At 42.4% G+C, this 22,772-nt stretch overlaps 1 protein-coding gene across 2 annotated transcripts in view; it reads left to right on the forward strand.

Annotated features, from left to right (window-relative positions):
- ITIH5 (inter-alpha-trypsin inhibitor heavy chain 5) overlaps nt 1–22,772 on the forward strand; it is a 78,657-nt gene that overhangs the window by 21,822 nt on the left and 34,063 nt on the right. Inside the window, exons 3-6 of one of the 2 annotated variants that reach the window (XM_073879938.1) lie at nt 1,606–1,769; nt 2,717–2,818; nt 3,712–3,780; nt 5,779–6,029. In XM_073879938.1, the coding sequence (XP_073736039.1) occupies nt 1,606–1,769; nt 2,717–2,818; nt 3,712–3,780; nt 5,779–6,029 (586 nt within the window). The remainder of the gene's footprint in view (nt 1–1,605; nt 1,770–2,716; nt 2,819–3,711; nt 3,781–5,778; nt 6,030–22,772) is intronic. The other variant, XM_025853562.2, reaches the window with a different exon arrangement.

Consider the following 22,772-nt stretch of genomic DNA (forward strand, 5'->3'; position numbering starts at 1 on the left):
CCTTGATTTCAGCAGGTCATTATCTTACCGTTATTTTGAAAACTAGCTTAGGCCTGGAAGGAAATTTAGAGAGCAGACACAGGTTGAGATAAACATTGACTAGGTTGGTCAATTCCCATAGGAGAAAGTAGAATCCTATCAGAGTAACCTGGTTCCGTTCAGCATTTATTGAGAGCCTGCAGCATGCTGAAGACCATGCTGGGGTTTGAGTACACAGAGATAGAAAGACGTATCCACAGAGGCAGGCTAGCATCCTGGTGGTGAGTGTGGACTCTAGAGCAGGTAGGATTGGGTTCAAGTCTCATCTCCATTAATGATGGGCCAATATGTAAACTTGCAAGCTTGACTTCTCATGTATGAAATGGGAATAAAAAACACCTACTTTGAATGTGTGTCCAAGTCCATAATGAGATAATGCCTCGTCTTGGTCTGCTTGGGCTGCCATAACAAAATACCATAAACAACAGAAATTTATTTTCTTGTTGTTCTGGAAATTGGAGAGTCCAAGATCAGTATCTGTCACGGTTCATTTTCTGGTGCAGACTCTTCCTAGCTTGTAGATGGCCACATTCTCACTCACACAGCCCTTTCTGCAGGTCCTCATGGAGAGCAAGAGCAAGCTCTCTCGTGTCTCCTGTTGTGGGGCACTCACCCCGTCATGAAGGCCCTCGTGACCTCATCTAACCCCGCTCACCTCCAAAGGCCCATCCCCAAGTACCAATACATGGGGGGCGCGGTTTAGGTCTTTACCATGTGAATTTGGTGGTGGTGGTGGGAGGAGACGGGGGACACAAACATTCAGTCCATGCCTGTAAGTTGTTCAGCCAGTTCTTGGAGTTAGAGAACCACTCTGCTGACTTCCCTCATGAATGCTTCCTTCCTTCTCCAGGGTCTGCTGCCATCGCATGGAGCACTATGTGAAGTGAAGGCTAGAAATACACTGAAAAGTTTTAACCAGCTTTTAAATTTGTTCCATGTAGCAACTTCTCTTATCAGAGCCTTCAGGGATAAACTTAATTAGCAGACACTTTCCTTTTTCTGGGTTCTAATTCCCTAAATACTGTCTTGAGTTCAGTATCAATTCCCACTTTCCAGTAATGTGATTGTAGTCTCCATGGGATAGCTCTGGAATCTAGTTTCTCTAAGTGGGTATTGAATTTAATTTGAAAATCTGGGAATTTCTTTGGGTGTGCCCTGGTGTGTTCATCGATTCATGATCCTGTAAATGTGATCTAAAAGTTCATAACAGAAAAGCATTGCATACTTCACATACTTCACTTCTAAAATTCCGATACTTCACTAAACTACTTCAGCCCTGTGTATTCTCTGTTAAATAGGAAATCTTAACTGTGTCCATTTGTTAAGGTGAAGTTAACAGATGTGCTTCTGTCTCAGGAGCTGGTTGTCCAGCCACAGTTGTTTTGTGAGTGGAGAGAGTGGTGGGTGGAAAAGCCAGGGCAAGACAGAGAAGAAAGAGTCATGTGCCAACGGCTCCCAAGTTGAAGATTATTTCCCTGAAGAAAACAGAGCCTCACACCTTCCCCAGAATGGTTGATTCCCACTTTCACACGTCACTGAAAACACCATGTGTTTTAATTCCAACAGAAAACCAAACCCTTGATGACGGACTTCTCGGTGAAGTCTACCATTATTTCTCGTTACGCCTTCACTGCGGTTTCCTGTAGAATGCTGAATAGAGCTTCCGAAGACCAGGAAATTGAGTTTCAGATGCAGATGCCAGCTGCAGCCTTCATCACCAACTTCACTGTGTAAGCGACAGTCTGGTCAGAGACCCTGGAATGGAGATGTCTGTGTGGGGTGTGTGGGGTGGCCAGGGTGACCCTGAGAGGATGCGAGCTCCGCAGCCTTCAGGTGTGAGAATTTCTCCCAGCGAATGGTTAGGAGAAGGATGACTCCCTCCTTCCTGCTCTCCTTCCTTCTCCGCCTTCCTTCTTCCTTTTCGCTCTCCCTTCCATCCCTTCCTCCTTCCCTCCTTTTCACGATCTCCTCTTTCATTCTGTTCCTGTCTTCTTCCCGCCTTCGATTCCCCTTCTTTTCCCTCTGTCTTTCTCTCCTTCCCTCCACAAACAGGTGGAGCTCTTCAAAGTGAAGTGTGTACCTCTATGAAACAATGTTGCTCAGCTGCAGAAATTGCAATGGGAGAAATAATAAGTAAGTAAACAAATCAATAGGTGAGATCATTTCAGACCATAGAGAGTGCTTAAAGACGGCAAGTAGGACCAAGAGGGGCTTGTCTAGGCAGGGAGAAATCAGGGAGGTGGCTCAAAGGAGGCCACGTTTAAGTCGAGATCTGAATGAGATGGCAGGATCCCTGTGATATACGAGGTGAACTATTTCGTCTTTTCTTCTGAACTAGGAGGTAAAGACATGCAAAATAGGGTGGATCTTGGGGGTTTCCTTTTGGGTCTGGGCAAGATTCAAACTGGTGAATCTTCATAGAAATTTGAGCGGGTCTGATTTCCTCCTGGAGAATCCCAGAGGCACCATGGATCAGGCCTGACTATTTGGACCTGTTGAAAACTGCCCCAGAATGAAATGAATGATTCAAGGATAGTGCCTTGGTCTGGAATGCATTCTTTCTGGATATCCAAGAGTCACATAAAAATATTTTCTAGGGTTGTCATGGTTATGAGATCCATGTTTGAATTTGTCTTGGAACTGCAAGCTGGTAACACAGCTGTCTCTTGTGTTTCAGGCTCATTGGAGACAAGGTGTATCAGGGAGAAATTACAGGGAGAGAAAAGAAAAACGGTGATAAGGTAAAAGAGAAAAGGAATAAAACCTCAGAAGATAATGGGTAAGTGCCATGGAGTTAAGTAATTAAAATCCACTTCAGCAAAGGGCCACATTTCCTATGCCTTTGCCTACCCATCTTTTTCTCTTCCCTTCCTTCAAGGACTTATCTGCTTTTCATTGTTAGCATATAGTAATTAAATATATATAGTTAACCATATAGCAGGAAAGGGTTTATAATAAAAAGGAATATTTTACCACTCCCTCTCCCCAGGTCTCACTTCCTAGAGACACCCACTTCTAATATTTCTGTAGTTTCTTTTTGTAGTGACCTCCCTAACTCTAACACTTATGGTACTCTCTTATTTTTTAAAAAATTTCTTGATAAACATCAGACATTATCTGTTGATTCTCTGCTGTGAAGGAAGAGCATTTAGCATATGTACAGCACGCCCACTTTCCCTCTGCATTCCACATTCTCACATTCTTATCTCTTCTTCCATCAATGTAAGCCATGTTACACCATCTTAGAATAGCCCTACTATCTTAAATGATAATTCCCTCTCCTTCACTGAAACCCTGCCTTTCCTTTCCCATTTCCATTGCCCATCTTTTTCTACATAATCATTTACTTTTGCACTGTCAGAGTAACCAACATTTAAATTCTGATCTGTAATGATATGTATTTTCTTTGTTTTGTCTATAAATTGAATCTAAACATTGAAAACCATTAACCAGTATTTGAGTTGTAATGATTACATAAATGGCATTAACTGCAGAGCCACTTCGTATACTAAGATTCTATTTCCCTCTCTACCCATTTGAAGAAAAGTGATCTGTTCCCTTTGAAGAAAAATGATCTTGGTATCCGGATAAGTTGGTGTGAACATGTGACCCTGTTTTTGTTCGTTAATAAAAGGACGCAGTTTTGAGAAAGCTTGTTCTTTAAAATCATAGACTGTCAGAAACTTTGCTGTTGGAAATCCTATTGGCGAGAATGGAACATCTCACTCTTGCCTGGAGGATGTGAGTCATGGGTTTACTTTGATACAAAAAGCAGCCAAGGTCCACAGCTTCAGATAAGGCATTGTTGGACACAAAAGTCCACATTTATCTTAACTTTGTAGTTCCTAAGGACAGAGAACCTCAAGTTTGCTTCTCCCTCCAGGGTGAGAAGGAAGACTCCCTCCACTAATCACTTTACACACAGCCCTGCTTTTTTTCAAGCCTCCAAACACTGTTTCATTTAACCTTATCTACACTCCACTTTTCTCCCAATCCTATGATATTACCCTATGTCCTCCTTTGTTTGGCAAGGTTCTCCATGATGCCTTTGGTATGTAGTCTCCCCTCCTGCAGCAGTTTATTAAAATCTAATTTTGTTGGACTGCACGTGGATCCCAAGTGGTCTTTATTAGATGAGTTTTATGAAGATTAGTTTTCATTACAATTCATAAGTTGTTCATAATTTTGCCACAGTTTAGTTCAGTTGGATCACAACATATGCATTTGTCTTTCCTGGAGTTTTTAATTGTCTCTCTTTTTTCTTATGAGATAAAACATAATTTGTTACTGTTAACATCTAGCAAGACACATAACTCTTTTGAAATGGTGACTAAATGAACAGCTAGCTATGACCTAGTTCTGTAAGCAATGACATCCATGTTGTTGCCAACAGCAGTTGGAAGTCATCACTGATCAGGAGGCACATCCTGATTTCAGAGCTGTCCATCATGGACGAAGGGTGTCTCCAGGTCCATGGAATACTGTCATTACTTTGCAGCCTTGTCATCAATGTTTACCCTGGGATTTCTTTTCATTTTCTTTTGGGTTGCTTTTATTACTCCTTATAGTCCCTAACTTCCTCTTTCTTTCTCACTTTCACTTTGCTGGAGTATATTCTAAAGTAACTCCCCCAGAATAGATGTATGAGAGACACACTTTCTGAGACCTTGATTAGTATTTTGACTGTCTATGGAGTTTAAGATTGAGAATAATTTATCATCCCAACCTTGAAGACATTGCTCCCAGTGTTTTATAACATCTGGCATTGCTGATGATGCATCTAATGCGGTCTAATACTACTCCTTTTCTGTGTTTCCTCTACCTGATGTTTTGGGAGTTTACAATAATGGGTTTAAGGGTCAGTCTTTTTTCAGTCATTCTTCCTAGCTTTTTAGCTCTGGGAAAGAGGAGTGTAGGAAGCCTGTCATCTTGGTCATTCATTCATATATGGACTTGGAGGTCTCCTTCCTGTATTTGGTGCCCTTCCCACTCACATCTTATGCTGAGCCAGAGCCTACCATCTCTCTGATGTTCTGTAGATGGTTTGCATCTTGATCCTTTGCTGTAGCCCCTGCCTACATAGTCTGAGCTGTGAAGTTCTTGCTCTACTGAATTCCCCATCTTCCAGAAATGTTTTGAAGTGCCGTACCCACCGATGGTTTCCCCTACCACTCTTTCCTTTGGTTTAATCCTTTACTATCCCTTTTATGGTCAGTCTGCCATCTTGAATCAAAGAACCTTCACTCCAAGCACTGAAAACATTTGGAATGGCTTATATTTTTATATGCTTTGCAATCCTTTATTCTTTATCCTTACCCCTAGCCACAACCACCAAACTTTGCAAAGTGTAAAAACCTAATATATTAGCTATTTTAAAGTGACCTCAGATGTCAGGCTCGTTTGGCCATTCCGATAAAGAGAAAAATGCAGTTCACATCTTGACTCCAAAACGCTCTTTTCCAGCAGTTCACCGGTTTCAATATTCCCTTCCCCTTTGCCCCCTCAAGCCTGACTCAGGGAGAGGTAGGAAAGTTCAGCGGTCTTTGAATTCTGTACTCTTCAGTATTGCTTGAAACTTTGTAACCTTCCTCTAGTGCAGGTCTTTGCTTCTCTTCCCAATACTAATATGTAGTTTTTCTTCTAAGGACTCTCTTGAGAGAGTGGCCAGTGCCCTGAAGGGATTTGAGGGAACCCAGCTTTCTCTGACCGACCCCGTGTTCCCTTTTCTCTTCCTTACAGGAAGAAGGGGACTGATATGTTCAGAGCCTCTGTCATGATTCCCAGCAAGGACAAAGCTGCCTTCCTCCTCAGTTACGAAGAGCTCTTACAGAGGCGGCTGGGGAAGTATGAGCACGTTATCAGTGTGCGGCCCCAGCAGTTGGTGGGGAGGCTGATGGTGGAAGTGAACATTCTGGAGAGGTCCGGCATCGAGTCCCTGGAGGTGCTACCCTTACAGCACAGCAGGCAGAAGGACAGTGGGAGAAGGGAAGGTGAGTGTGATCGCCGGGTCTCCTGTGCTAACTCAGAGTGGGGTGTGGGCTTCAGAGAAATCTGTACGACAGAGGGCACCCCTTCAGCAAAGGCTCCAAGAGTTGGCAAGAATCTGAAAGATAACAACACAACAAAGGCAAAGCCCTGTACAGTTTTGTTTTGTTTTGTTTTTAAAGCTGTTTCTATCCGGAGATTTAAAGATGTTTAAATCATTTGACACAGTAATCTTACTTCTGGGCGTCTAATCCAGGTGAGGCATCTAAAATATTGGGAATGTTGTACACGCAATCCTGTTTGTTAACATTTGTAGTAGCAAAAACGTTCTGTCATCCTAAATATTCAGCCGTGATTAGTAAAATAGGGTTATGACAACAATGCAGCATATGATGGGAGGAAAAAGACACACTTGTACACACTCTGTAATGTTAAATATGTTAAGTTTGTTAAATGTGAAGTTGACAAAAGACTAGAAAGTTCTATAAAATAATCCTTTTATTCTAGGGGGTGAGGGATTACAGGGTTATTTTTCTAAAAATCCATTTTTGAAACACTAAACATTTAACACTAACATACACATTTCAATGATGTGTGAGACTCTTTCTAAAATTAAATAGTGAAAACTGTGTACTGTACATTTGATTGAGTGCAGGGACATTTTGGTTCATTACCAGGACCACCGTTAGATTTTTCTTAAATTCTGATTTTTAAAATCGCACTCTATTTGTTGAAATGATGATGATAAATTCAATACAATCTAGTCTTATTTACTATATTAATTTCAGCTGATAGTTTATATGAAATGGTCACAGGTGTTGGGTCTTACCCTGAGTAGACCAGTCAGGCTTCATGTCAAATCCGGTAACGAGACAGATGTGTCACAAAGTTGCACCAGGATTGGACTCTCTCGATTTCAGGTATCTGTGACGTTGAGGTCTGGGAATGGCTGAGCAGTGAGTGAGTTGCAGAATCTGAACTCAGCCCCTGTGGCCACAAGTAGAATCTGGAGGATCCCAAGAAGGCTACTTGGGCAGGAATATTTAGGAATGAGATTGAGAGGAGAGTAGAGACATGACTTGACAAGGGGGAAAGGAGAACATTGTTATTTAACATAATGTGAAAATAGGACCCAGGGCTGGTGTGCAGAAGAGTGAACCATGCGGAAGATGCACTTTCCTCTCGCCAGCACACAGTTCTGTTCATTACTGTCCACGGGACAAGGAGTTTCATCTCAGAAACTGGATTGTGTCTTGGTTCTGTGGGAGGCTCAGGTCTTTTGTTATGTGGTCATTCCCAATACTGAGTGTGATACTCTCAATCTAGACTGCATTAAAAAATTAAAAATATTGTCAAGGTATCATTAGTTCTTGATGTAGTGTTCCATGATTCATTGTTTGTGCATAACACCCAGTGCTCCACGCAGAACGTGCCCTCTTTAATACCCATCACCAGGCTAACCCATCCCCCCACCCTCCTCCCCTCTAGAACCCTAAGTTTGTTTTTCAGAGTCCATCATCTCTCATGGCTCGTCTCCCCCTCCGACTTACTTCCCTTCATTCTTCCCCTCCTGCTATCTGCTTCTTTTTCTTTTTTCTTAACATATGTTGCATTATTTGTTTCAGAGGTACAGATCTGTGATCCAACAGTCTTGCACAATTCACAGCGCTCACCGTAGCACATACCCTCCCCAATGTCTATCACCCAGCCACCCCATCCCTCCCACCCCCCACCACTCCAGCAAACCTCAGTTTGTTTCCTGAGATTAAGAATTCCTTATATCAGTGAGGTCATAAGATACATGTCTTTCTCTGATTGACTTATTTCACTCAGCATAACACCCTCCAGTTCCATCCACGTCCTTGCAAATGGCAAGATCTCATTCCTTTTGATGGCTGCATAATATTCCATTGTGTATATATACCACCTCTTCTTTATCCATTCATCTGTCGATGCACCGACCTCTTGGCTCTTTCCACAGTTTGGCTGTTGTGGACATTGCTGCTATAAACATTGGGGTGCACGTACCCCTTCGGATCCCTACATTTGTATCTTTGTGGTAAATACCCAGTGGTGCAATTGCTGGATCGTATGGTAGCTCTATTTCCAACTGTTTGAGGAACATCCATACTGTTTTCCAGAGTGGTTGCACCAGCTTGCATTCCCACCAACAGTGTAGGAGGGTTCCCCTCTCTCCACATCCCCACCAACATCTGTCGTTTCCTGGCTTGTTAATTTTAGCCATTCTGACGGGTGTGAGGTGGTACCTCATTGAGGTTTTGATTTGGATTTCCCTGATGCCAAGCGAGGTTGAGCACTTTTTCATGAGTCTGTTGGCCATTTGGATGTCTTCTTTGGAAAAATGTCTGTTCATGTCTTCTGCCCATTTCTTGATTGGATTATTTGTTCTTTGGGTGTTGAGTTTGATAAGTTCTTTACAGATTTTCGATACTAGCCCTTTATCTGATATGTCATTTGCAAATATTTTCTCCCATTCTGTCGGTTGTCTTTTGGTTTTGTGGACTGTTTCTTTTGCTGTGCAAAAGTTTTTTATCTTGATGAAATCCCAATAGTTCATTTTTGCCTTGGCTTCCCTTGCCTTTGGCGATGTTTCTAGGAAGAAGTTGCTGCTGCTGAGGTCGAAGAGGTTGCTGCCTGTGTTCTCCTTTAGGATTTGGATGGACTCCTGTCTCACGTTTAGGTCTTTCAACCATTTGGAGTCTATTTTTGTGTGTGGTGTAAGGAAATGGTCCAATTTCATTCTTCTGCATCTGGCTGTCCAATTTTCCCAACGCCATTTGTTGAAGAGACTGTCTTTTTGCCACTGGACATTCTTTCCTGCTTTGTCAAAGATGAGTTGACCATAGAGTTGAGGGTCCATTTCTGGGCTCTCGATTCTGTTCCATTGATCTATGTGTCTGTTTTTGTGCCAGTACCATACTGTCTTGATGATAACAGCTTTGTAATAGACCCGGAAGTCCGGAATTGTGATGCCGCCAGCTTTGCTTTTCTTTTTCAATATTCCTCTGGCTATTCGGGGTCTCTTCTGGTTCCATACAAATTTTAGGATTATTTGTTCCATTTCTTTGAAAAAAGTGGATGGTATTTTGATGGGGATTGCATGGAATGTGTAGATTGCTCTAGGTAGCATTGACATCTTCACAATGTTGGTTCTTCCAATCCATGAGCATGGAACGTTTTTCCATTTCTTTGTGTCTTCTTCAATTTCTTTCCTGAGTATTTTATAGTTTTCTGAGTACAGATCCTTTGCCTCTTTGGTTAAATTTATTCCTAGGTATCTTATGGTTTTGGGTGCAATTGTAAATGGGATCAACTCCTTGATCTGTCTCTCTTCTGTCTTGTTGTTGGTGTATAGGAATGCCACTGATTTCTGTGCATTGATTTTATATCCTGCTACTTACTGAATTCCTGTATGAGTTCTAGTAGTTTTGGGGTGGAGTCTTTTGGGTTTTCCACATACAGTATCATATCATCTGCAAAGAGTGAGAGTTTGACTTCCTCTTTGCCGATTTGGATGCCTTTGATTTCTTTTTGTTGTCTGATTGCTGTGGCTAGGACTTCTAATACTATGTTGAATAGCAGTGGTGAGAGTGGACATCCCTGCCGCGTTCCTGACCTTCGGGGAAAAGCTCTCAGCTTTTCCCATTGGGAATGATATTCACTGTAGGTTTTTCATAGATGGCTTTTATGATATTGAGGTATGTACCGTCTATCCCTATACTCTGAAGAGTTTTGATCAAGAAAGGATGCTGTACTTTGTCAAAGCTTTTTCTGCATCTATTGAGAGGATCATATGATTCTTGTTCTTTCCTTTGTTAATGTATTGTATCATGTTGATTGATTTGCGGATGTTGAACCAGCCTTGCAGCCCAGGGATAAATCCCACTTGGTCATGGTGAATAATCCTTTTAATGTACTTTTGGATCCTATTCGCTAGTATTTTGGTGAGAATTTTTGCATCCATGTTCATCAAGGATATTGGTCTGTAATTCTCCTTTTTGATGGGGTCTTTGTCTGGTTTTGGGATCAAGGTAATGGTACCTCATAAAATGAGTTTGGAAGTTTCCCTTCCATTTCTATTTTTTGGAACAGTTTCAGGAGAATAGGTATTAATTCTTCTTTAAATGTCTGCTAGAATTCCCCTGGGAAGCCATCTGGCCCTGGGCTTTTGTTTCTTGGGAGATTTTTGATGACTGCTTCAATTTCCTTAGTGGTTATAGGTCTGTTCAGGTTTTCTATTTCTTCCTGGTTCAATTTTGGTTGTTGATACGTCTCTAGGAATGCACCCATTTCTTCCAGGTTATCTAATTTGCTGGCATAGAGTTGCTCATTATATGTTCTTATAATTGTTTGTATTTCTTTGGCGTTGGTTGTGATCTCTCCTCTTTCATTCATGATTTTGTTGATTTGGGTCATTTCTCTTTTCTTTTTGATCAGTCTGGCCAGCGGTTTATCAATCTTGTTAATTCTTTCAAAGAACCAGCTCCTAGTTTCGTTGATCTGTTCTCCTCTTCTTTTGGTTTCTAGTTCATTGATTTCTGCTCTGATCTTTATTATTTCTCTTCTCCTGCTGAGGTTAGGCTTTATTTGCTGTTCTTTCTCCAGCTCCTTTAGGTGTAGGGTTAGGTTGTGTATTTGAGACCTTTCTTGTTTCTTGAGAAAGGCTTGTATTGCTATATACTTTCAGGACTGCCTTTGCTGCATCCCAAAGATTTTGAACAGTTGTGTTATCATTTCCTTTGGTTTCCATGAATTTTTTTAATTCTTCTTTAATTTCCTGGTTGACCCATTCATTCTTTAGTAGGATGCTCTTTGCCTCCGTGTATTTGAGTTCTTTCCGACTTTCCTCTTGTGATTGAGTTCTAGTTTCAAAGCATTGTGGTCTGAAAATATGCAGGGAATGATCCCAATCTTTTGGTACCGGTTGAGACCTGATTTGTGACCTAGGATGTGATCAATTCTGGAGAATGTTCCGTGGGCACTAGAGAAGAATGTGCATTCCGTTGCTTTGGGATGGAATGTTCTGAATATGTCTGTGAAGTCCATTTGGTCCAGTGTGTCATTTAAAGTCTTTATTTCCTTGTTGATTTTTTGCTTAGATGATCTGTCCATTTCAGTCAAGGGGGTGTTAAAGTCCCCCACCGTTATTGTATTGTTGTCAATGTGTTTCTTCACTTTTGTTATTAATTGGCTTATATAATTGGCTGCTCCCATGTTAGGGGCATAGATATTTACAATTGTTAGATCTTCTTGTTGGATAGTACCTTTAAGTAGGATATAGTGTCCTTCCTCATCTCTTATTACAGTCTTTGTTTTAAAATCTAGTTTGTCTGATATAAGGATTGCCACCCCAGCTTTCTTTTGGTGTCCATTAGCATGGTAAATGGTTTTCCACCCCCTCACTTTCAATCTGGGGGTGTCTTTGGGTCTAAAATGAGTCTCTTGCAGACAGCATATCGATGGGTCTTGTTTCTTTATCCAATCTGATAGCCTGTGTCTTTTGGCTGGGGCATTTAGCCCATTTACATTCAGGGTAACTATTGAAAGGTATGAATTTAGTGCCTTTGTATTGCCTGTAAGGTGACTGTTACTGTATATTGTCTCTGTTCCTTTCTGATCTATGCTGCTTTTAGGCTTTCTCTTTGCTTAGAGGACCCCTTTCAATATTTCTTGGGAGGGCTGGTATTGTGTTTGCCAATTCCTTTTTTGTTTGTCCTGGAAGCCTTTTATCTCTCCTTCTATTTTCAATGACAGCCTAGCTGGATATAGTATTCTTGGCTGCATATTTTTCTCATTTATTGCTCTGAAGATATCATGCCAGTCCTTTCTGGCCTGCCAGGTCTCTGTGGATAGGTCTGTTGCCAATCTAATGTTTCTACCATTGTAGGTTACAGATCTCTTCTCCCGAGCTGCTTTCAGGATTTTCTCTTTGTCTCTGAGACTCGTAAGTTTTACTATTAGATGTCGGGGTGTTGACCGATTTTTATTGATTTTGAGAGGGGTTCTCTGTGCCTCCTGGATTTTGATGCCTGTTTCCTTCCTCACATTGGGGAAGTTCTCTGCTATTATTTGCTCCAATATACCTTCTGCCCCTCTCTCTCTTTCTTCTTCTTCTGGGATCCCAATTATTCTAATGTTGTTTCATCTTATCGTATCGCTTATCTCTCGAATTCTGCCCTCGTGATCCTGTAGTTGTTTCTCTCTCCTTTTCTCAGCCTCTTTATTTTCCATCATTTGGTCTTCTATATCGCTGATTCTCCCTTCTGCCTCATTTATCCTAGCAGTTAGTGCCCCCATTTTTGATTGCACCTCATTAATAGCCTTTTTGATTTCGACTTGGTTAGATTTTAGTTCTTTTATTTCTCCAGAAAGGGTTTCTCTAATAACTTCCACGCTTTTTTCAAGCCCAGCTAGTATCTTTAAAGTCATGATTCTGAACTCTAGGTCCGACATCGTACTAATGTCCGTATTGAGTAGGTCCCTGGCTGACGGTACTATCTCTTGTTCTTTTTGCTGAGGTGATTTTTTTCGTCTTGTCATTTTGTCCAGAGGAGAATAGATGAATGAGAGAACAAAATGCTAACAGGTGAACAACGTCCCCAGCAAATATATTCTATACAAATCAGAAAAGACCTGAAGCCAGGGGAAAAGAAAGGGAAAGAAAGAAAAAAGAAAGAGAAAAAAGAGAACAAGATAAAAACAAAAACAGAACAATACAAAAAAACCAGAATATGATCAAATATGATCAGGCTAGTGCATAGATCTGTGCCACACACTAAATTTTGGGCGTATTTTGGTCGGTTAGAAAAAAGTGCCTCCTAAAATTTTAAAGGAAGAAAGACTTATATATGTACAAAATAAGGGTTGATACAATGAAGGGATGGAAGATGACTGTAAAGATGAAAATTATAAAAGATTTTATAAAAGGAATTGATAAGAAGTTGTTTCAAAAAAGAAAGAAGAAGATTAAAAAAAAAGCAAAAAAGGGAGAGAATGTGATCAGGCAGGAGACTAGAACAAAGCCATACACTAGTGATTTAGGGTATATTTTGACTGTTAGAAGAAACTGTATCTCAAAATTTTAAAGAGAGAACAACTTATATATATATGCCAAAAATCAGGGTAACTACTATGAAGGGATAAAATATGACTCTAAAAATGAAAAATAAAAAATGTTTTTTTAAAAAAAGGGATTGATAAGATGTTGGTTGAAAAAGGGAAAAAGAAAAATTAAAAAAAAAAACAGTTAAAAAAATTAACTTTGAAAAACTAATGAATCATGGTAAAAAAGCCATGAATTCTATGTGCAGTATTCCCCTAGCGCTGGAGTTCTCCCGTTCTCCTTGATCGGTAAACTTGGGGTCTTGGCTTGCTGGCTGTTCGTGCTGATCTTCTGGGGGAGGGGCCTGTTGCCGTGGTTCCCAAATGTCTTTGCCAGAGGCGGAATTGCCCCGCCCTTGTCGGTCTGGGGTAAGCAAGCTGCTGGGGTTTGCTCTCAGGAGCTTTTGTTCCCTGCAAGCTCATGGTACAGCTTTGGAGGACCAGGGTGAAAATGGTGGCCTCCCAATCTCCACTCAGAGGAGCTGCGAACTCGGGGCCCCGCTCCTCAGTGCGCCCCCAGAGAAAAGCAGTCACTCCCGTCTCCCCGGTGTCCGGCCGCACTCCGTGCTCACCCGGCCTGTGACTGAGCGTTTCTATCTCTGGCACCCGACCCCGTGTGGAGTCTCCAAACCCAGCAGATCTCTGCGGTGCGCTCCCGCGCCGCTCCTCCTGGGGGAGGGAGGGAGGGGAGTCTCCCCGGCTCTGCCGCTTGTTGGGTCCCTGCTGCAGGAGCAGTGGCCCGACTGGGCCGCGGATCACAGTTTATGGCAACCCCGAGCTGAGAGCCCGCGCCTCGGCTCCGTCTCTGCAGCCGGCTTCCCCGCTCCGATCCCTGGGAGCTCTGCCGCACTCAGGCTCCCCCGGTCTTTCTGTGACCCCCAGGGTCCTGAGACCACACTGTCCCGCGAGGGTTCCACCCCCCGCTTAGGCACTGGAGCGACGTCCCTCAGCGGAGCCGGCTTCTAAAAGTTCCGATGTTGTGCTCCGCGGCTCTAGCACTTGCCAGAAGCGGCCCATGGAGGCCCCCTCCCCCGCCGTGTATCCTCCCGAATATCGCCTCGGATTCACTTCTCCGCACATCCTACCTTCCAGAAAGTGGTCACTTCTCTGTTCAGAGAGTTGTTGCTACTCTCTTCTTCGGTCTCCTGTTGAGTTTGTAGGTGTTCAGAATGGTTTGATCCCTATTCTGCTGAATTCCTGAGACCAGACGAAATCCAGGTCTCCTACTCCTCCGCCATCTTGCCTATATTGATTTTTTCTGTGCAAATCTTATCTCCCCTATTAGAGCGTAAGTGATTGGGAAGGCAGTTCTGTGTCTGATTACTTTGTCTCCTTCCAGTATTTAACACAACGCCTTTTAAACAGTAGATAGCTAATTACGTGCTTACAAATTAAGAAAGAAAAAGAAATACACACCCAGACTAGTAACAAGGGATGTTTTAAAATTTCATTTCTTCCTAATCATAATCTCTAGGGAAATTCTCCTATGTTCAGCCATGTGAAGGAGGGATATTTTCAGGAGGAAGAAGATTCTCTACGAGTTGCTGGAATCTCCGAGAGGGCGGGGCCGCTGTGGCCCGTGTGTATGGGACGGGGCCTAGGGCTCAGCCACGTGTGGAGGCACTTAGCTGTGAGGGACTACGCAGGTGATCCTGCTGCAGTAGTGAAATGCGTGAGCTTTTTCTCATTTTCAGAAGCACCGCGAGTCTTCAGGGATGTGTGTGAGTTGTGGTATGTGCGTGTGTGTTATATTTGGAGGCCCTACAAATTCACGATTGTTAGTCAAAAGGTTGCTTACTGTTTTTATTCTGGGCCTGTGAGAATCTCAGAGGAATTTTTCCAGACCACTGATCTCTTGGGATCTGTTTATTTTTAAGAAAGTTGTTTTCCTAGCTTTTTGTACCAAAGCGGATATACTGCCTTCCAAAGCATGGAGATTTCACAAGTATGTACCCAAGCCAGGTGCAGTGGACTGATTCCCTTTTGGCTGCTCATTCCTATCCTTCAGCGCTCAGCTGTTACTGTCCCTGCAAAATGGCAGCCCCAGCATGGAGAGTCCCAGGATGTTGTGATTTTTGTCTGGACACTACTGCGTGCTACCAAAAGAAATCCAGGGTAGAGATCAAACCAGAATCAGGCTTGCACCAGAACATGAGCTGTAATTGTGTGAATGTGGACCCATGCCAGTACATTCCTCTCCTAGATCTGGCTGCCACTAAGAGATCAGACTTCTGGAATTTCTCAAAGCAAATCTCTGACTACTGGACCCATTCCCATCCTTAGGGATGTGCTTCTGGATTAGGACTACTGTGTGCTTGGTGCTAGACTCAGCACTTGCTGTATTGTATCTCATTCAACCTTTCTAACAGCCTTCTTGGGTTGTACTCTTTATCCCCATTGTATTTGTGAAGGAGCTAAGGCTTGCAGAGTTCAAGTAATAGGAACAAGGACTCATATTTAATTATTGTTAGAAACAGAATCTGAGCATAGAGCTGTCTGACTCCAACTTCATGCCCTTACCCACTGAACTGAGTACATAGAAGATTGTAAAATCCTGAGGGTGTGAGTTCATGTTCCTCATCAGAGGATTGCCTTCTTGTTTTCAAGTGTTATTTGGCTTCATTCCTACCTCTTTATTCCCTAAAACTCTAGTCCTGGGTTGCTGACTCTGTTTCCAAGCTTCCCAGCTGGAGTTCCTGAGTAAATCTCAACTCCTCATCTTTGTCAAAACCAATGGACTCATGTGAAGTCACCCTAATCTGACAATAAAAGGAAATTTTAGTTTCAGGAGCTAGAAGACCATCTTCATTTTCTCCCAGTATATGGTTCATCTTTGATGGCGGCCCATACTCAAGAACACAGAAGAAAGCTAGAGTATCAGTTTGTGCTCTTAAAATACGTTCTAAAAAGACAACCTACAGAATGGGGAAAATATTTGCAAATCATATGTCTAAGCATCTGGTGTCCAGAATATATAAAGAATTCCTACAACTCAACCAAAAAAAGATACACAACTCAATTAAGATATGGGCAAAGGACTAAAAAAAAAAGGATGCAACTAGATTTTCAACACTCTCCTGGTTTAAGTTGGTTAATTTTGCCAGATCTTGGGCATAGCTCTTATTTTGTTGTGAAGGGGGGATTAGGAGGCAGAATACGGTTCCAGAAGACTGGTTACAAATACACAGATCTCCTTTTCCTGGGTTGCCAGATAAAATACAGGATGCTAGTTAAATTTGAATTTCAGATGGACAGTTATATCCATGCAATCTCTGGGACATACTTACGGTAAAAAAAAAAAAAAAAAAAAAAAAAAAAACTCTTCTTGTTTATCTGAAATTCAGATTTAACTGGGTATCCTGTGTTTTTATTTGCTAAATCTGGCAGCTCTGCTCTTTTAGGGGACTGCACTGTGACTGATGGTTCACCCCTGGTTCCAACTCCCTGCTGCTCTGTATTCTTCCCCCAGATCCAGTCTCCACTCTACAGCTGGAAGGGAATGGCCCTGTTTGGCCTCTGTACATTTGCCAGGAAATAATAATCTGGTTGTTAAGTGAGGGTTTCCAGCATTGTTCAGTGCAGAAATTATTCAGGTATGAATCATTTGGCTCCAGAGTTGGTTTTGTTTTGTTTTTAATGCTGATATGAGAACCATGTTATCTTGTTTTTTCTGCCATGGGCTGTAGTTCAGTCAAGGCCAGCTGTGAGCAGGATGGTTCTGAGAGACCTAGGAGGGTGGTCTTCTCTCTTGAACTTGACGTTGGTGAGCAACCTATTCTTCTCGAGGAGACCACACTCTATCTATTCCTTTTTCCTGCTGTCTGTTTGGTGTATGAGGTGGAATGTTGTCTGGGCATGTGGCACTGTCCACCATAGCTGTGGCTGAAGCCAGAGATGCATCCATGGCACGGGACATGGGTTACTGAGAGCATCTGCCACGCCCACCAAAACACTCTCAAGATGGATTCTCTTGAGAGACTCCCCTCTTCATCTGCCCAACTGTGTGCCAATGTGTTGAGTCACCTCCATGTTAAGTGTTCAACAAGCTTGTCTTGAGTTCTCACCACATTCCTGGCAGGTGTACTAGATGCCTGGAACCTCAGTGTGTCTAAGACATTGTCACTGCCCTTGAAGAACTTACAGTCAGCAATTCTTAAAAATTAAAAAAGTTTTTAATTATGGTAAAAAACACACAATGTCAAATTAACCATCTAAACCAGTTCTAAGTACAGGTGAACAGTGTTGGGTTTATTTACTTTGTTGTGCAACCAATCTCCAGAACTTTTTCATCCTCCCAAACTGAAACTCTGTACCTATTTAACAACAGTTCCCTGTTGCCCACCCCCCCCCCCCCACCCCCAGCCCCTGGCAACTACCAATTCCCTTTCTGTCTCTGTGAGTTTGACTACTCTAGGCACCTCATGTAAGTAGAACCACACAGTATTTGTCTTTTTGTGACTGGCTTATTTTACTTAGTGTAATGCCCTCTGGGGTCGGCCATATTGTGGCATAGAGCAGGATTTCCTTCCTTTCCATGGCTGAAAAATAGTCCATTGTATGCATAGACCACGTTTTGTTGAAGAACACTTGGGTTGTTCCCACTCTTTGCTACTGTGAATAGTGCTGCTTATATAAACATGGCGTATATGATCTTTGAGATCCTGCTTTCAATTTTATTGAGCATATACCCCAAAGTGGAATTACTGGATCATCTAGTAGTTCTATTTTTAATTTGGGGGGAGCCTCCGTACTCTCTTCCGTAGTGCTGTGCCATTTCACAATCCCACTCACAGTGCACAAGGGTTCCTGTTTTCCCACATCCTCTCCAACACTAGTTATGTTCTGTCTTTTTGATAGCAGTCATCCTGGTGGGTGTGTAGAGTTGGCAGTTTTGAATAATAACAAAAGAAAACCTGGCAGGTTGAATCTTTGAAATCCCATGAAGGTTTTCCCAGTGACTGGACCGTGTTCCAGTTTCATGCAGGAGGGCAATGTAGAGGCGTTTAACATAAATCTCTCGATCTTAGAGTCCTCTGCTGCTCTGGTACCATTTTTGGTAGGCTTCCATTTGGTTTAGTTTCAGATGCTTAGAGCAGCTAGTATTTAAGGTCTTCCATGGACACAAAACGATATCATGAAGTGACATAACACATGCTTTTAGGGGGTAACTGTGGACAGAATATGTGAGAGTTGACTTGGTTCATGTGTAGTTTCTCAGGGAAAGTCAGGTCAGTCACATAAGGCCAACTGAGGCTCAGGAATGTATTATTTTAGGAAGAAAAAGCATTGAGTAGCGAAGAAGGCAAATTTTCTAAGAAATTTGGGCAAGTGCCACTTAATTATAAAGTGATAGAGTTGAATTGGAACTCTTCCAGCTGTCAATTTGCATTAGTATTTTATGCTACATGTTGCCTTCATGTCTGTGTGATGCTATTTTCCAAAAGGATTTAAAATACCTATTACCAGTCTAGGGGACAAAACCCCTTTCCCATAAGAAAACGATACTAGGGGGCTTATGAAGGTATTTAAGCAGATTCCTTCTCATCTTTATTGCCCAACTTTACTGCTTTTTCCCCTGAGACCTCGCCAATATATATTTTTCATTGAAGTGTGATTCACACACATTATATTAGCTTCAGCATAATGATTCTGTATTTGCATATGTTGCAAAAGGATCACCGCACTAAGTCTAGTTAACATCCATCACCACATAGTTATGGAAATTTTTTTCTTGTGATGAGAACTTTTAAGATTTATTCTCTCTCTCTTTTTTAAAGATTTTATTTATTTATTTGAGAGAGAGAGTGAGAGAGCACATAAGCAGAGGGAGCAGCAAAGGGAGAAGTGAACTCCCCCACCGAGTGTGGAGCCCCCCATGGGACTCGATCCCAGAACCCTGGGATCATGACCTGAGCCGAAGGCAGATGCTTAACTGACTGAGCCACCTAGGAGAACCTAATATTTCCTCTCTTAGCATCTGTCACATGTACAATTCAGCATTATTAACTAGAGTCACCATGCTGTACATTGCTTCCTCATCGCTTTTTCTTTTAATACTCTGCCAATTTGCTTGAATTTTTTTCTGTACTGCTACCATCAAAACGTAGTTGCCCAGTTATTCGCAATACTTTTGACTGCCCTATATTGAAGTAATCTCCCCACGGGGGTCCAGGTGAGCAGGCTACATAAACAAACATAGACAATTTAGCCCCTTTTCCAAGGGAAATGAGCAGGCAGTGTTTGTTTGGAAATCCTTTTGTAAAAGCACCAGGTGTTGGCCCCTTTCCTCTGACAGTCAGCAAACCCAGGGTCCACAGGAAGGAGACAGGAAACTGTCAGTTGACCCCAAAGGGCATAGCTTCCAGCTGATATCCTTGACTGTGGTTCTTTGCTCCTAAATCTTTTCACCTTTAGACTCGTTACATAGCAATTGACTTCCGTTTGTCCCCATGTGGTTGTCTAGGAGGAGAATGTTTATTTGTGAATAACATCCATGTTCCAGGACAAAATTAAAGACATACGCGTTCTCTAAAATATATGAAGTGCTTTGTCATTACAAGACAGAATCAGTGGGAAGAATATTTAATAGCATTTGTGTACTTGCTTCTTAACCTTATGTAGACTCCTTGGAGAGTCTAGGGAAAGCTACGGGCCCTCTGTCCAGAAAGAATACACACATGTGTTCTTTTATGCAAAATTCTGTATATAATTTCAGGGACCTCTTGGGAAGCTATCCACTCCATTATACTTTATAAAGATTGTTATCTCTATAAATATTCTTGAACTCCCTGTTATGAATGTTTATTATGATTTATCTTTTTTCCTCCAAATAATGATTATTTTGTTTTTACTAAGCTCTCGGTTGTATGGAGACACATATTATGGCAAAAATGTAAACTGTATGTTATCAAAGAGTATTTTTTTTTCCTCATGAGTTGCCTCTCATCCTATACAAAGAGTATAAGGGCTACTTCAGAAGGGGCAGAGGCTGGGGGCTAATAATATGTATTGAGCATCTACTGTGTGCCAGGCACCATGCTCGGTGCCTTATATATGTGATCTCACTTAGCTCTGACATCTATGATGTGGATTTACTCCAGTTGAATGGATGTGGAACTGAGGCTCGGAGTTATTAAGTCAGTCATTTTGAGTCTGTCAGAACTTAGACCCCACTTTCTTTGGTATTATGCAGCTTCTAAAATGACATGTATCTTCTTGTTCAAAAAGACCGGGCTCTAGACAGGAAGAGCGCATCCTGGGGATGCTGGTGACCCAAGGAGCGGGGAAGAGTGGGTGGAGAAGGAGTGGTTAGCGAACCTTCCCGAGGACGCGCTTGATTCCCTGGTGGGCCACAGAAGGTCATCTTGCACAGGAGCACAGACGCTTGCATCAAAGCGGGAAGATGACGTGAGGAGACTTGGCTTTCTCCAATCCAGAGCAATCACGGCACCGCACTCCTTCCCCTAACAAAGTGGGCACTGAGGAGAGAAAGCCAAGAGCAGGAAGAGACGTGTGGGCTCTCATTAGAAAAGTAGGTCAGAGTCTCACTCTTTTGGTCTGCTCCAGGCCTCTTCCCTTGCACTCTTCATTATGTTTAGAGCACACGTGACCATGGAGGGCCTGCGAATCAAGTTCATTGTGCTCATGAGCTGTTTTGTGGCCATCCGCAAGACAAACCACGATTCACACAAGGAAAAGCTAAACAGTATTATTCTGGTTTGAGATGTTGGTCAGTAACTCTGGGGCAGCCTAGATTAACCTCGTTGATGAAAAGGTTTTTTCCTTCTCTGATAAAAAGAGGATTTTATTTTCTAGAGTTATTGCTCTGGAATTTTTCCCGGCAAATTTTTTTTTTTGATAGTTAATGGAAAATTCACTGGGTCACATTGACTGTCTGATACTTAATGGGTGGAAGTCGACCCCAGGAGTTAAGCTTCTTGGTATTTAACCAAAGTGGGAATCAACCCACTCTTTGGGCATAGAAAATAAGCCCATTTAGAGGAATCTCATGAATTTTCATCGTGAACCAGCAAACATCAGAGGTCAGTAGGAAACCAAAATAATAACACGCTATCTTTCTCATGGCTTATATCAAAGACCCCAGTCAAATGAATTATGAAGAGAGAAATTATACTTTTTAATCCTCAGTGCTTTCACTCAACCATGAATGGTATTAATTCAGGGGAGTTGTAAAGAGCATTTCAATGAGAGAGATTTGAAACAAGGAAGCGTAGGGAGTAGGTACATGCCGATAGTATAAAGAGGGTCGAATCTAACGTAGAATTTTAAAGTTGGAGATAATCTAGTTACATTTACATACACCCAATTACATACACCAAGGGCATGTGACCATTGTCTCTGTGCAGGAACCAGACTCACCCGCAAGCCTTAATCAAATACGGCTTTCTGGGTACCCCCTCCAGAGTTTCGGATTCAGAGTTTCTGGGTGGGCCCAAGAATTTGTGTTTCTAGCAAGTGCACAGGTGATGCCGCTGCTGCTGGTCCCAGGCCACGTCACGAGAGGCGCTCGGCACCATTCCCGCCCGTGACCGATGCAGCCAGGGTTTGCTTGAACACTTCCAGCGAGGTGGGCTGTGACTGCTGCCTCTGCCCACAGGGGACATCTTTCCTAGAGCTTTTTGAGGCTGCACAAAGAGTGCTTCCCAGTAACCCTACCTCAGTCCTAATTCTGCCAGCTGGAATTACTCTGAATACACCTAATCCCCATATAAATGCCTACACAACAGACTTATCCTAAGGAAAAGAGCAGATAGGCTCTGTTTGGCAACTAATGTTGATCTGTTCCGTTCTAGGGAATGCCTGTTCATTCTGTTCTGCCATCCAACTCCCAACGAGTTCCGATTTTTTAAAAATTGGGGTACATGTAGAATAAAGTGTATAAATCTCATGTGTACAGCTTGATGAATTTTCACATGTGTATACACCCAGACAGCTACTTCCAGGCCAAGACAGAGTATTTTCACCACCCCAAAGGACTGCCGCACCCTTTCCCAGTAGGTACTCACCCCCCAAAGGTGGCTACCATTCTTCACCATCATTGGACAAGTCGTGCTTGCTCTTGAGCTGTATGTAAATGGAGGTCTAGAGAGTATTCTCTTCTGTATCTATGTTCAAAATGACTACGAGATGCCGTATAGACAGCATTAGTTCTTTCCTCTTTGCTTCATGTACTGTCCCAAGTTTCATCTGTTGAATTGTCTTACATTTAATTCCCTGGCCCTTTTCCTGTTTTGTATATTTTTAAGGTTTATAATAGCATCGGCTGGCACGAATCAGACCAGCCCAAGTACAGTCATCCCCCTTTCCCGTGGTTTCGTGTCCCTCAGTCACTGTTATCCCCGATCACGCATGGTCCTGGAAGCAGCTGGCCCTCCTCCTGACGGGTGGTCAGAAGGCAGTAGGGGCTTCATGCTGCGTCACAGTGCCTACGTCCCCCACCTCGCTTCATCCAGCACGTAGGCACTTTACCCTCTCACGTCATCCTAAGAAGGATATTTTGAGAGAGAGACCACATACACATAACTCCTATTGCAGTATGTTCTAATAATTGTATTTTATTATTAGCTGTTGTTGTTAATCACTTACTGTGCCTAACTTATAAATTA

The sequence above is a fragment of the Callorhinus ursinus genome, unplaced genomic scaffold (genome assembly GCF_003265705.2).
Source record: "Callorhinus ursinus isolate GAN/ISIS: 27379988/994484 unplaced genomic scaffold, GSC_fseal_2.0 scaffold36, whole genome shotgun sequence".
NCBI lineage: Eukaryota > Metazoa > Chordata > Mammalia > Carnivora > Otariidae > Callorhinus > Callorhinus ursinus.